Source organism: Oncorhynchus masou, chromosome 10 (genome assembly GCF_036934945.1).
Source record: "Oncorhynchus masou masou isolate Uvic2021 chromosome 10, UVic_Omas_1.1, whole genome shotgun sequence".
NCBI classification, from domain to species: domain Eukaryota; kingdom Metazoa; phylum Chordata; class Actinopteri; order Salmoniformes; family Salmonidae; genus Oncorhynchus; species Oncorhynchus masou.
In genome coordinates, this window is record NC_088221.1 from 3,747,777 (window position 1) to 3,763,048 (window position 15,272).

The 15,272-nt window shown below is 40.7% G+C and overlaps 1 protein-coding gene across 2 annotated transcripts in view; it reads left to right on the forward strand.

Moving 5' to 3' along the window:
- Positions 1–292: 292 nt before the first annotated feature.
- The window catches only part of itgbl1 (integrin, beta-like 1), a 140,180-nt gene continuing 125,200 nt past the window's right edge, over positions 293–15,272 (forward strand). Inside the window, exons 1-2 of one of the 2 annotated variants that reach the window (XM_064975664.1) lie at positions 293–574; positions 6,887–7,080. In XM_064975664.1, the coding sequence (XP_064831736.1) occupies positions 483–574; positions 6,887–7,080 (286 nt within the window). In that variant the 5' untranslated portion in view covers positions 293–482. The remainder of the gene's footprint in view (positions 575–6,886; positions 7,081–15,272) is intronic. The other variant, XM_064975663.1, reaches the window with a different exon arrangement.

Sequence of the window (15,272 nt, forward strand, 5' to 3'; positions counted from 1 at the left end):
TGCTAATAAAATATTTAAATGTTCAATGAATACTGCTTTGCAAAATGTGTTCATTAGTTTGACCATGGTCAGGTATAGTACCTATTAGGGTACTTTTGATTCAATACTTGTCTTTGATCAAGAAACTCAGGACTCAGGAAAGAAAGAGAAAAAAACAACAATAAATCATATGTATGAAAGACTGTTTCTAATTACATAACTGTGACTGAACTTTTCTTTTCTTTTTTGGCAGGTTCCTCCTCTTCAACTCCTGCCCAGGACTCAGCCTGAGAGAGTCACAACTAATCAAAGGCACTTGTATGGAGAGAGAGAGAGCTATTGGCCTCTGAAGGGTTGACCAGTTCTGTCCAACCCGTTGCTCTCTCTCCCTCTCTCTCTCCTTCTCTTCCTCACTCCTCCTCTTCCTCGCTCCCTCTAGCTGGAAAAAAAAGGGGGTAAATTCTTGTAGGCGACTTCACTCCAGGTTTCTGTGGGATTTAAACATGCGTGCGGAGGCTTTGGTGAACTGTATGTTAGTTCCCTTGCTTCTTATTCTGCTCACGGCTGTCGAGCAAAGTTTGTTACAATCGCTGGGGTGAGTTTTGGAGTTTCACCATGGCTTTCTTTTTCAGTTAGTTTGGGGGTTTCAAAGAGAGAGAGAGAGAGAGAGAGAGCAGAGAGAGGTGAGATTTGCTGACTGGGTGAACGTTTAGAAGTAGAAAAAGGTGCCGTTACAGTAGTGTACGTAAATGTGGTTGGTTAAGTTAGCACTGTCAGATTCTCTATTAAGGAGTGCAAGTTATTTTTTTTATTGACACGTAAGAAAGTTGCTACCTCTGCACTGGGTAGGTGTTTTCAAAGGACGTTATGTGATTTTCAAAAGTTATTGAACAAATGTTACATCAATAGTGGAAAATAATGTCTATGTCATATGAACTGTATCTGTACAAAGTGTTGATGACAAGTTTTTTTACACATTCAAAGATCAAGCTGCATTTGCAGGATATGAAACCATTCCCTTGAAATGTCATGAGTGCTTCTGTTGTGTTGTGTTGTATCATGCATCTGCATTTCTTATGCTACTACACAAAACTAAACAAAAATAGACAGTGAAATAGTTGTCTGATGTGAATGTGGGAAACCACATCTTCCTTTGCCTTGGCCTTGAAGGGGAGCCTGCAGTAAGTATTGCCACATGACATTGCAGAGCATAGTCTGTAAACTGGACTCAGCTGAGGAGAGAAGGAGGTATTTACTCAAAATAGGTGCACCAGGGGGGCTGTGTGTATGTGTGTGTGCGCGAGCGCGAGCGCGTGTGAATGTGGCCAATGTTGAGGCTGTGTAGGGTGTTTGTTGTTGTGTTATGTGGTTGGGTGGTAGGCCCCAAAATCCACAGCACATGTTAATTGGGAAATATAGAGGCTTTCTGTACCATTACTGTACATGTGACAGCTACGGTGAAGTCAAGGATTAATAACAGTATGTTGTTGTAGCCCATAGCTCAAATGCAGGGTTGAGTTTTTTCTCCCTTGTTGGTTTGTGTTTGTTAATGTGACACCATTTCTGTTAGATAAGGTATGCATGCATTATTCCATAAAGAGTGTAATAAGCTGTTCCTTTATCAAATTGGGAGTGGCAGGAATATTTGATATTTGGGTTTTACTCACCCCTTGGAATATTTCTGCTGTTCCTGAACAGGAAAGGCCTTAGCATGTGAGGCCAGGAATAGAAAAGAATGTCAGAAACCTCGACCAAAAGACTGACTGAGAAATCTCCAAGTGAGTGGGATAGCAAAACAAAAGCTTTGATCGCCCGTCTGGAGTTGCAGTCCAAGTGGAATGACTGTACAGCCAGTTTGCTACAGCAGAAAAATAGTTCTGCAACAAGAGGAAATGTGAATTATTATGTGGATTATAATTAAGGGACATTTTTGTAGGGGGTGATACATTTTTTGTACGGGCAAATCAAGTCTGAAATTTCAAAGTGGAAATTGCTAACTTTAGAATCCTTTGAAAAAACTCATATACACTACAAGTTTGCATGCAGGAATATTCTCAGCAACAAGAGAGTGATCAAATTGAGATCCTATATCTGTATCTGTACAGTATGTTCTTTCCTTGGTTCTCATTCTCCATTTCAACCTGGGTTCAATGCGGAAGACACATTTTAGTTGACTGCATTCAGTTGTACAACTGAGTAGGTATCCCCAGTTTCCTTTCACTTTAACCTATTTGAAATGACTCGGGACTCTGTCTCTCTTTCCTGAACATTGAACATTGACATACTTGTGTCTGTAGACTCTAGGCTTCTACCCCAGCTCTAACCTCGGCCATTATCAGTTGAATTACATAACACAGAGAAACATTATGGCTATTGTCAAATGACCATTTTCTTATATTGCACTAGTTAGCTGTTGTCATACAGTAGCTCACCAGCCATAGGAGGTATTCCTGCCTTTAGAGTACACTGGGTATTAGTTAGTTCATAGGTATTGGTTAGTTCACATTATGCTTAAAATAGGACATGAATAGTAATAGAAATTACATTACAATGAGATAATCCATTCATTTGTGAGATACTCCTACAGCATTTGCAGAGCTGAACGTTCAGGAGCCACAAAAGATTTACAGTCAGAGAGAGAGGGAGAAGGTGGGAGAGAGAGAGGGGGAAAGAGAGGAAAAACAAGAGAGGGGAAGCGGCATGGAGAGAGAGGAGAGGATAGGAAGACAGAGAGAGTGAGAGAAACAGTCAGAAAGAAAGGGAAAGTGAGTACGATTACAATTAAAGCTGTAAAACTTCACACAGTCACCTTGCACCTATTGACAAATTACTTTTTCACAGGAAATAAAATGAGGGAAGAATTGGAGAGAAGCGAGAACAGAGGGATTCTTGACTCTTGAGATGGAGATTGTTACCAGAGACCAGCACTGTTTACAAAAGGAAACAGGCATTACTATTCCCCCCCCAAAAATGGAAAAAGCTAAAATAAGGGATGAGGAAAGTTATAGAATAGATATAGAATGTAGAGTTCGATCGGAAAAAAATCACACCCCTTGACTTTTTAGGGATTTTGTTGGGTTACATGCTGAATTTTAAATGGATTCAATTGAGATGTTTTGGCACTGGCCTGCACACAACACCCCATAATGTCACAGTGGAATGTTTTTCTATATTTTTTATTAAAAATGAAAAGCTGAAATGTTTTGAGTCAATAAGTATTGAAACTCTTTGTTATGGAAAGCCTAAATAAGATCAAGAGTAAAAATGAACTTAACAAGACATTGCATAATACATTGCATAGACTACCTCATCTCTGTACTCCACATATACAATTATCTGTAAGGTGGATTTCTTTAAAGTGGATCTGTAATTATCTGTAAAGTGGATTTCAAACACAGATTCAACCATAAAGACCATGGACTTTTTCCAATGCTTCGCAAAGAAGGAAGGGAACCTATTAGTAGATGGGTCTTTTTTTTAAAGCAGACATATCCCTTTGAGCCTGGTGAAGTTATTAATTGTACTTTCACTGCAAAGATACAGGCGTGCTTCCTAACTCAGTTGCCGGAGAGGAAGGAAACCGCTCAGGGATTTCACCATGAGGCCAATGGTGACTAAAACAGTTACAGAATTTAATGGTAGGTGAAAACTGAGGATGGATCAACAACACTGACGACACAATACTAACCTAATTGACAGAGTGAAAAGAAGGAAGCCTGTACAGAATACAAATTATTCCCAAACATGCATCCTGTTTGCAATGTTTGGGGCAAGTCTAATACAACACATTACTGAGTACCACTCTCCATATTTTCAAGCATAGTGGTGGCTGCATCAAGTTATGGGTACCTAGCCGTGGGAAGAAGCTTTAGAATATGTTAAAACATGCATCCGGTTTTCAACACGGCACTAAAGTAATACTGCAAAACAATTGGCAAAACAATTAACTTTTTGTCCTGAATACAAAGTTGTATGTTGTATGACAAGTACCAGTCTCCATATTGTCAAGCAAAGTGGTGGCTGCATCATGTTATGGGTATGCTAATTAAGGACTGGATAGTTAACGAAATGGAGCTAAACACAGGCAAAATCCTAGAGGAAAACCTGTTTCAGTCTGCTTTCCACAAGACACTGGGAGATGAATTCACCTTTCAGCAGGATAAGACACAAGGCCAAATCTACACTAGAGTTGCTTACCAAGAAGACAGTGAATCTTCCTGAGTGGCCAAGTTACAGTTAAATCTAGTTGAAAATCTAAAGCAAGACCTGAAAATGGTAAAACACATTTAACAGAGCTTGAAGATTTGTTTAAATAATAATGTTGCTCAATCCAGGTGTGGAAAGTTCTTAGAGACTTACCCAGATAGACTCACAGCTGTAATCGCTGCAAAACTTGCTTCTACAAAGTATTGACTGAGGGGTGTGACTACTTATGTAAATGAGATCTTTTTTGTATTTCATTTTCGATAAATTAGCAACAATGTCTAAAAACATGTTTTTCCGTTGTCATTATGGGGTATTGTGTGTCGATGTTTGTGAAAAGATCAATCAGGCTGTAACACAACAAAATGTGGAACAAGTCGAGAGGTATGAATACATTCTGAAGGCACTGTACCTATAACACATAAGAATAAAGGCCAAGATGAGAAATCTAATTGACAGACAGCTCTAATACATATACACAACAAATGTATTATAGACACACTGTATGCAGAGAGGTCCACCTCTCCTCCTCCCTTATTTTCTATTTGCTGAGTTGTTCCAACCCCAGTACATACAGTGCCTTCGGAAAGTATTCAAACCCCTTGACATTTTGCACATTTTGTAAGGTTACAGCCTTATTTCACAGTGGATGAAATCGTTTTTTACCCTCATCAATCTACACATAATACACCTTTTTGACAATGCAAAAACTGTTTTTTAGAAATGTTTGCAAATGTATTACAAATTAAAAAAAGAAACATCTAATTTACATAAGTATTCAAACCCTTTACTCAGTACTTTGTTGAAGAAAGTTTGGCAGCCACGAGTCTCCTTGGGCATGACGCTACGAGCATGGCACACCTGTATTTGTGGAGTTTTTCCCATTCTTCTCTGCAGATCCTCTCAAGCTCTGTCAGGTTGGATGGAGAGCGTTGCTGCACAGCTATTTTCAGGTCTCTCCAGAGATGTTCGATCGGGTTCAAGTCCGTCTCTGGCTGGGCCACTCAAGGACATTCAGAGACTTGTCCCAATGCCACTCCTGCATTCTCTTGGCTGTGTGCTTAGGGTTGTTGTCCTGTTGGAAAGTGAACCTTCGTCCCACTCTGAGGTCTTAAGCACTCTGGAGCAGGTTTTCATCAAGGATCCCTCTGTACTTCACTCCGCTCATCTTTCCCTCGATCCTGACTAGTCTCCCAGTCCCTGTCGCAGAAAAATATTCCCAGGGCATAATGCTGCTTCCACCACCATGCTTCACCGTAGAGATGGTACTGGGTTTCTTGGCATTCAGGCCAAAGAGTTAAATCTTATTTTCATTAGAACAGAGAATCTTGTTTCTCATCGTTAGAGTCATTTAGGTGCCTTTTGGCAAATCCCAAGAGGGCCGTCATGTGCCTTTTACTGAGGAGTTGCTTCCGTCTGGCCACTCTGCAATAAAGGCCTGATCGGTGGAGTGCTGCAGCGATTGTTGTCCTTCTGGAAGTTTGTCCCATCAAGAGCTCAGCATATGTGGGAACTCCTTTAAGACTTTTGGAAAAGCATTCCAGGTGAAGCTGGTTGGGAGAATGCAAAGAGTGTTCAAAGCTGTCATCAAAGCAAAGGATGGCTAAAAAAAATCTCAAATAGAAAATATACAACGTGTTTGATTGCTACATGATTCCATATGTGTTATTTCATAGTATTGATGTCTTCAATATTATTCTATAATATAGAAAATAGTAAAAATAAAGACAACATCCTTGAATGTGTAGGTGTGTCCAAACCTTTAACTGGTACTGTGTGTATATATAACATAGGGAAATCAAGTTTTTGACTGCACTGGGCCCTTAAGCCTTTTCGGCATTCTGAAGATTCAAGCCAAGAAGTATAGGCTATGACTTATAAAAGTCAAAGAAGTACACCATATGCCATGATATTTTGTTTGTAAAATAGTTGTACAACCTGGGGACATTTAGTAAGATAGCATTCATGGCACTCAGGGACCAAATCTGTGGTGGCTCTATATCTAAAAATGTGAGGGTACCTAAATCTACCTCTAAATCTACCTCTGTGCCAAATGTGGTGATTGTCTCAAAATAGGCCTTGTGAAATGTAAATTTGCATTACCATCTATGGCCATTGGCCAAATCTGTGGTGGCTCCATATCTACATCTATTCAGGGTAAATTAATCTACCTCAAAGCAAATTTGGTGCGTTTGTCTTGAAAAAGTCCAGATAACTAGTGCTAACGACAGCAGCCATTTTGTAAGATGGTCGCCACGGACGCCAGGGTCAAATCTGAGGTGGCTTCAATCTAAATATTTTCAGGGTACATCAATCTACATCTTTTCCAAATTTGGTACTTTTATCAAAGAAGTGAACGATTTATCTGCTTAACTGCCCCACTATAGGACATTGGGGATTAAGAATGGTCTCCCAGGTTCAATCCCAGTTGTAGGCAATAATTTTGTACTTTTATTTTTTCTGTTTCTAACCCTATCCCAAACCTAAACCCTAACCTTAATGTCAACATATTCCACAATCAATGGACGGCTCCACAGACTGCCCCATACGCCATAATTAAAAGGGCCAGCCATGCCATCTCCCTGTTGCTGCAGTTATGGCCAGTTATGGAGATTGTGTTGATAATAACATACTTAATACATACATCAAATATGTAATCTATAGGCTATAGCGATATAAAAAGCTAATCCTCTTGTTTCCCCAGGCAGGTATGTACGTTGTCTGCTGAGTCGTCCCAACGGCGGTGCAAGACCCCTGAAGGCCTTATCTGCAGTGGTAGGGGAGAGTGTGACTGTGGGGCTTGCATATGCCAGGTCGCAGAGCCAGGGAACTACTATGGACCACGCTGTGAATGCCATGACTGGGTCTGTGCTACATATGACGGGAAGACTTGTGGAGGTAAGGGATAGAGCGATACAGAAACACTCATTAAGTCAGCAGTAGGGTTCCTCTCAAGGATTCTCTCCTCTGCACTTTGTCTTGTGACTGTTGCTCCCTCTTTTGGTTGATTGATTGAATTGTAAAGCATTTTATGTCATTAAAAAAATACTGTAGGTAACCATAGTACGCACAGTACAAGGACATGTACTCTCACGGTTTGAAAAAGTGCAGCAGACCAGGAATGTTTTTAACATGTCAGTGGATGTATGGTGCAACACGTTTTGACCCAGCTCGGTCTTCCAAAGATAAGTTATAAAGCAGACATCTTCTCTCTCAGATTGCAAATGTTCTGGAAAGCTCTTTGGTTTGACTCAACCAGACTGAAGTCACCCCCGGGTTAGTGTGTGAGAAGAATAGGAGTCACACTAAAAATCCTCCTCCAGGTTTTATTAGGGCCTTTGATGTTCCCACAGTCTTTCATTGTAGGGGAGAGTTTGGACATTTTTTACATTCAGCATCACTCTGTCAAGGGAGTTATTTCAGGATGTTGAGAATCCCAGGGAATAATCAGAATTAATACACATGACATACACATGACCTGCTCGTCGAACATCTCATTCCATTCAGCCACAAAAGCATTAGTGAGGTGATACTGATATTGGGCGATTAGGCCTGGCTCGCAGTCGGCGTTCCAATTCATCCCAAAGGTGTTCAATGGGGTTGAGGTCAGGGCTCTGTGCAGGTCAGTCAAGTTCTTCTACACCTATCTCGGCAAACCATTTCTGTACGGACCTCGCTTTGTGCACAGGGGCATTGTCATACTGAAACAGGAAAGGGCCTTCCCCAAACTGTTGCCACAAAGTTGGAAGCACAGAATCGTCTAGAATCTCATTGTATGCCTTAGCGTTAGGATTTCCATTCACTGGAACTAAGGGGCCTTGCCCAAACAATGAAAAACAGCCCAGACCATTATTCAGTAAAAATTAAGTAAAATTAAGTAAAAAAGTAAGTAAAAATACTTTAAGGTACTTTACTATTTATAGTTTGGACAACTTTTCCTTTTACTAGAAAATAATGTACTTTTTACTCCATACATTTTCCCTGACACCCAAACGTACGAGTTACATTTTGAATGCTTAGCAGGACAGGAATATGGTCCAATTCACACACTTATCAAGAGAACATCCCCTATCATCCCTACTGCCTGTGATCTGGCGGAGTCACTAAACACAAATGCTTCGTTTGTAAATTATGTCTGCTGGAGTGTGACCCTTCCTCTCTGTAAAAAAAGAAAAAAAGAAAATGGTGCCATCTGATTTGCTTAATATAAGGAATTTGAAATTATTTATATTTTTTATTTTTGGTACTTAAGTATATTTTAGCAATTACATTTACTTTTCATACTTAAAAATATGTAAAACCAAATACTTTCACTCAAGTTGTATTTTACTGGGTGACTTTCACTTTTACTTGAGTCATTTTCTATTAAGGTATCTTTAATTCTAACAAACACTTTGTACATTTTTTTGCACTTTTGACATAGGTCCTGTTGTTAACTTATATCCCAGCTATAATTCCTTGCATTACGCCTGGGAAGAAAACACTTACCCCAAGGAAAACATTTTGACATATTAGCCCGCACAGCTACAAGGATGCAATTTCATGCTAGGTTTAGGACCTCATACTGAAGCTTATAGAGACCCCAACTGATATATAGAAAGATCTTTAAATTATCTACTTTGGTTTAGATACAAAAATCATGAATCCTCTAACACAAAAAATTAATTTGACTTTGTGAAAATCTGTTTTTTGGCCCTAACCTGCTTACCACTTTTCAATGTGGTTTCTTCCTTTACAGACTCCTTGAAATTATGACCTCTTCCTAAATATTTCAAATCAAAGTCTATTTGTCACGTGCACTGAATACAACATTACAGTGAAATGCTTACTTACAGGCTCTAACCAACAGTGCAAAAAGGTATTAGTTGAACAATAGGTAGGTAAAGAAATAAAACAACAGTAAACAGACAGGCTATATACAGTAGAGAGGCTATAAAAGTAGCGAGGCTACATACAGGCACCGGTTAGTCAGGCTGATTGAGGTAGTATGTACATGCAGATATGGTTAAAGTGGCTATGCATATATGATGAACAGAGAGTAGCAGTAGCGTAAAAGAGGGGTTGACGGGTGGTGGGTGGGACACAATGCAGATAGCCCGGTTAGCCAATGTGCGGGAACACTGGTTGGTCGGCCCAATTGAGGTAGTATGTACATGAATGTATAGTTCAAGTGACTATACATATTTGATAAACAGAGAGTAGCAGCCGCGTAAAAAGAGGGGTTGGGGGGAGCACACAATACAAATAGTCCAGGTGGCCATTTGATTATCTGTTCAGGAGTCTTATGGCTTGGAGGTAAAAACTGTTGAGAAGCCTCTTTGTCCTAGACTTGGCACTCCGGTACCGATTGCTATGCGGTAGTAGAGAGAACAGTCTATGACTGGGGTGTCTGGGGTCTTTGACAATTATTAGGGCCTGACACCGGCTAGTGTAGAGGTCCTGGATGGCAGGCAGCTTAGCACCAGTGATGTACCAGGCAGTGATGCAACCAGTCAGGATGCTCTTGATGTTGCAGCTGTAGAACCTTTTAAGGATCCATGCCAAATCTTTTTAGTTTCCTGATGTGGAATAGGCTTTGTCGTGCCCTCTTCACGACTGTCTTGGTGTGTTTGGACCATTCTAGTTTGTTGTTGATGTGGACACCAAGGAACGTGAAGCTCTCAACCTGCTCCACTACAGCCCCGTCAATGAGAATGGGGGCGTGCTCGGTCCTCCTTTTCCTATAGTCCACAGTAATCTCCTTAGTCTTGGTTACGTTGAGGGATAGGTTGTTATTCTGGCACCACCCGGCCAGGTCTCTGACTTCCTCCCTATAGGCTGTCTCGTCATTGTTGGTGATCAGACCTACCACTGTTGTGTCGACTTCAAACTTAATGATGGTGTTGGAGTCATGCCTGGCCATGCAGTCATGGGTGAACAGGGAGTGCAGGAGGGGACTGAGCACGCACTCCTAGGGAGCTCCAGTGTTGAGGATCTGCGTGGCAGATGTGTTGCTCCCTACCCTCACCACCTGGGGGCAGCCCGTCAGGAAGTCCAGGATCCAGTTGCAGAGGGAGGTGTTTAGTCCCAGGATCCTTAGCTTAGTGATGAGCTTTGAAGGTACTATGGTGTTGAACGCTGAGCTGTAGTCAATGAATAGCATTCTCACATAGGTGTTCCTTTTGTCCAGGTGTGAAAGGGCAGTGTGGAGTGCAATAGAGATTGCATCATCTGTGGATCTGATGGGGCGGTATGCAAATTGGAGTGGGTCTAGGGTTTCTGGGATAATGGTGTTGATGTGAGTCATTACCAACCTTTCAAAGCACTTCATGCGGTATTTGGACCAAATTATACATTTTGTGTATGGTTTCTTAGAAACAAGGGTAGCTCATATTACCCATTTGGCTCAAATTACCCCACTCTCCCCTTTCATCAGCATCTGGAAGGTCATTTACATTTGACAGCCATTCATTTTAATAGAGATCGAAAAGTACATTTTGAAAGTGTAGTCAATTGGTCTGACCGGTCGCTGCTTTATAGGTACAGAATAAGAATGCTCTGGCCTTATTAGTTCTAGAACACACATCAGAGAAATCATACATTTTGGAATAGACAGCTTGCCATCCACATGCGTCATGGTGTCATTAGCTTCTGTTAGATAGCCAGTCTGTTTTCAAAGTTGGGCGGCCGTTCAGTTGACATTTCGGTAATTGTTCTCAGAAAGGAGATGTGCGTCCACACAAATCCATGGAGCTGGTTTGAGCTTGAGTGCACACCTCTCTAGCATCAAATATGTCCACTCTTTCCCTCATCCTCTTCAGTCTCTTGTGGTTATTGGCATTGTTCCTTGAAATACTAAAGAGTGCTGACATCCAGTCAGGGACTACAGGGATTATGGCTCTGGGCGTAATGAAATAAATGGATTTGGAAAAATAAAACATCTCAAGTTCGAGATTCTGTATTGTACATTTAAAAAAAATGATGTTAAGCTACTGTCAATCAAATGTGATTTTGTTTTAGCTGTATTGGGGTTCATATTTATTCCTGTTTCCTCTTATTAAGTGGAAGGGAAGAACTTTATGCATTGTTTATTAACATTTCTACAGGCACTACAAGCATCTGAACATTTAACTGCTGTGCAGTCGCCAAACATTCCATATCCTGAACACCTGATACAAATGATCCTGAAACATGCTGCAGTCTTTCTTCTTTGAAACCAGTGGAACTAAATCAAAGCATTCACACTGATGAATTCCATCGTAACAGCTACTTTACTATCCAATTTCATGAACTTGAAAGTCAGAAATATATTTTTTGGTGAAGATCTACAATCTTGAACAGGCCTAAAGGCATGTGTGTGTGTGTGTGTGTGTGTGTGTGTGTGTACATACATGTGGGTGTGCAATTGAGCTCCTTCAGGAGAGTGTGTGTTAGTGTGTGTGTACGTGTGCACCAATGGAGGCTCAGAGGAGGAGGAAGGGGAGGACCATCCTCTTCAGTGAATAAAAAAAAAAAATCTAAATAGTAAACCTTCAAAAAAGTATGCTTTTTAAATAAAACTATAGTAAATATATTCAGTGGAGGCTGCCGAGGGGAGGACGGCTCATAATAATGGCTGGAACCGAGCTAATGGAATGGCATCAAACACGTTTGATGTATTTGATACCATTTCACTTATTCCACTCCAGCCATTACCACGAGCCCGTCCTTCCCTATCAAGGTGTCACCAACCTCTTGTGAACTTCACGTCACCAAATAATTGATTAAAACACACTGCTTTGCAATTAAGGTCTACAGTAGCCTCAACAACACTCTCTTGGGTAATGCTATGGTGTAGCCAGAGGACAGCTATGGGTACATTGATTTCAATACAAAACCTAGAATGCTCATGGTTCTCACCCCCTTCCACAGACTTACACAGTAATTATGACATCCTCCAACCTATCTAAGCTCTTGCAGCATGAACTGACATGTTGTCCAGCAAATCAAAGGATCAGAGAATTAATCTTATATTGAAAGCACAAGCTACGTTTAGCTAGCACTGCAGTGCATGAAATGTGGTGAGTAGCTGACTTAAAGAGAGAGAATTGTTAAACAGTTTTGAACATATACATTGATTAAAAATGAGAGTGAGAGACTTTTTTTTCACTTTCACTTACTTAGCTAGCGGATGCAGCTAGCTAGTTTAGCCTACTCAAACACCCAGCTTAAACAGAGAGGGATTCTATGCTAGCTAGCTGGGTAAGGCTATCCAACACTGGAACTTATGGTAAACTTTTATTGTAACTGATAAACCGCTTGCTGTACACTGTACTGCATGATTGCTGTGGGTTTACTAACTCTTTAGTTCTAGTAGATATGTAGATATGTTGACTAAGATGTTAGCTAATATGGTGACAACGATGTAGTTTGTGTGTATCGATTAGCGGTTTTGTTGTGTTGTGCTGTGCAATGAAGTCCACAAGTGAAGGGAAAATGTGAAAGGAGGAGGGTGTGTAATGTGAGCAGGAATTATACAACGAGCAAAGTGATCAGGCTGTTTGTATGTGGCTGCTATAAAAGTGAACTGTGCGCGGGTGATCAGCGGCTTATTGATTCTGCTGATTCTGTTGAAAAACATTTCTTAAATGGAAGCAAACAAAACTAAATGGAAAATAAAAATAAGGTCATGCTCCTAAAAACAAAAACGTGTCCTCCCTAATCTTAAATGGCACCGACCGCCACTGCTGTGCACCTGCATGCTTGCCTGTGTGTGAGGGAGAGAGTGATTTATTTGGGCAGACAGGTTGGGAGTTGGTAAGGAGCTCATTATGGTTCACGGGTCCGGAGAGTGAAGGTTCTGCCTCAGCCTGTTAATGGGGTTTCACTCACCCATACACACTGCAAAATGGGCCAATGTCTGCAGTTAGACTTTCACACACACACACTTGCATATTCATCCACGTGTGTGTAACTGCCTATAACCACACTCCTCACATGTCAATGTTATTCAAAACAGTAAGAAGACGACCAAATGGAGCATTTCTCTCTCTCACATTTGCCAAGTTCTCTCTCCGCTGTATTGTGCCCAGCATCCATGCTCTTCCTGTGACTCACTTATCTCTGCCTCTCCCAACGGCCCCCAGATCGGATTCTATGGATTTTCCTCCTTAGGGCTAAACTATGGGTTTTCCTCCTCCAAACATATTAGCTGGGCTGACATTGAACTTGAGCTTTTCCTTTGGATGCTATTCATCAGTGACACATGACCTCGATGTACCGCTAGCCGAAGCAACAAGTAGCGACTGTAGCGACTCGCTGTTGAAGTTATCTGAGAATGAACTGGCTTAAATTTGCAAGAGATGTTCAGCAGCAATATACATGTATGTTTTGCATGTTGAATTAGCTGTTTGTCACTGCAAAATGTCTGATCATGTGACATTTCTTAAAAGTTTGAGAGACAATATACTATTGTATCCGGTTTGCGATCTCAATCCGCCTGGAGGTTTGATTCGCATGAAGTCCTTGTTTCTTCTGTCCATCTGTTGTGCAGATAGAAAACACAATGTGAATAGTTTTTGTTGATAACAGTAAGGCATGGCATGCTTTTGAATAGTATGACGGTAGTCTAATTTAATATCAACATTACAAAGAGGTAACAGAGTTCACTCAGAGGTTGCAGATTCCTAATTTTCCCTGAAAACCCCCGGCAACATAATTCTGTATGCAAAAAGGGGCACTCTGCCGAGCGCTCCCAGAATCATGTGAGTCCTAAACATTCCCTATAAATGTCCATTACTGGGGGGAAATATGGTACTGCAATCCTGTGCATGACTTAACTGTTACCTGTTATCTGTTTTGTTTTTGTCTTGGTTTGTCCCTGATCAACCTTGTATATTTCTGTCTATTGGCTTAATATAATCAGGAAAGTAAAACAACAGTAAAATAGGAGAGGATCCCAGGAATAAAGTCATATTTAGTGATGTATTGTATGTAAACAGCCACAACTTGGTTGAACTTTCCCCATTGCTGGTGTAGTAACCTTTAATTGGTGCACAATTAAAACATTTTATTCCTTTGTTATAATGTGTTTTTGTTCTGAACGTGGTCCTCTGAGACTCATGGCGACTCGACGTGGCAATGTTTCCATCCATTTCACAGTGTTTCATTTTTTTTATAGGATTATTCTGTTTTTTAATGAGCCATGTGAAATAAATGGTTCCTCTCTCTCAATTCAATTCAATTCAAGGGGCTTTATTGGCATGGGAAACATGTGTTAACATTGCCAAAGCAAGTAAGGTAAACAATAAAAATTAACAGTAGACATCACACATACAGAAGTTTCAAAACAATAAAGACATTACAAATGTCATATTATATATATATACAGTGTTTTTACAAGGTACAAATGGTAAAGGACAAAATAAAATAATAAAATAAAATAAATAAGCATAGATATGGGTTGTATTTACAATGGTGTTTGTTCCTCACTGGTTGCCCTTTTCTCGTGGCAACAGTTCACAAATCTTGCTGCTCTGATGGCACACTGTGGAATTTCACCCAGTAGATATGGGAGTTTTTCAAAATTGGATTTGTTTTCGAATTCTTTGTGGATCTGTGTAATCTGAGGGAAATATGTCTCTCTAATATGGTCATACATTGGGCAGGAGGTTAGGAAGTGCAGCTCAGTTTCCACCTCATTTTGTGGGCAGTGAGCACATAGCCTGTCTTCTCTTGAGAGCCATGTCTGCCTACGGCGGCCTTTCTCAATAGCAAGGCTATGCTCGCTGAGTCTGTACATAGTCAAAGCTTTCCTTAATTTTGGGTCAGTCACAGTGGTCAGGTATTCTGCCACTGTGTACTCTCTGTGTAGGGCCAAATAGCATTCTAGTTTGCTCTGTTTTTTTGTTAATTCTTTCCAATGTGTCAAGTAATTATCTTTTTGTTTTCTCATGCTTTGGTTGGGTCTAATTGTGCTGCTGTCATGGGGCTCTGTAGGGTGTGTTTGTGAACAGAGCCCCAGGACCAGCTTGCTTAGGGGACTCTTCTCCAGGTCTATCTCTCTGTAGGTGATGGCTTTGTTGTGGAAGGTTTGGGAATCGCTTCCTTTTAGGTGGTTATAGAATTTAACA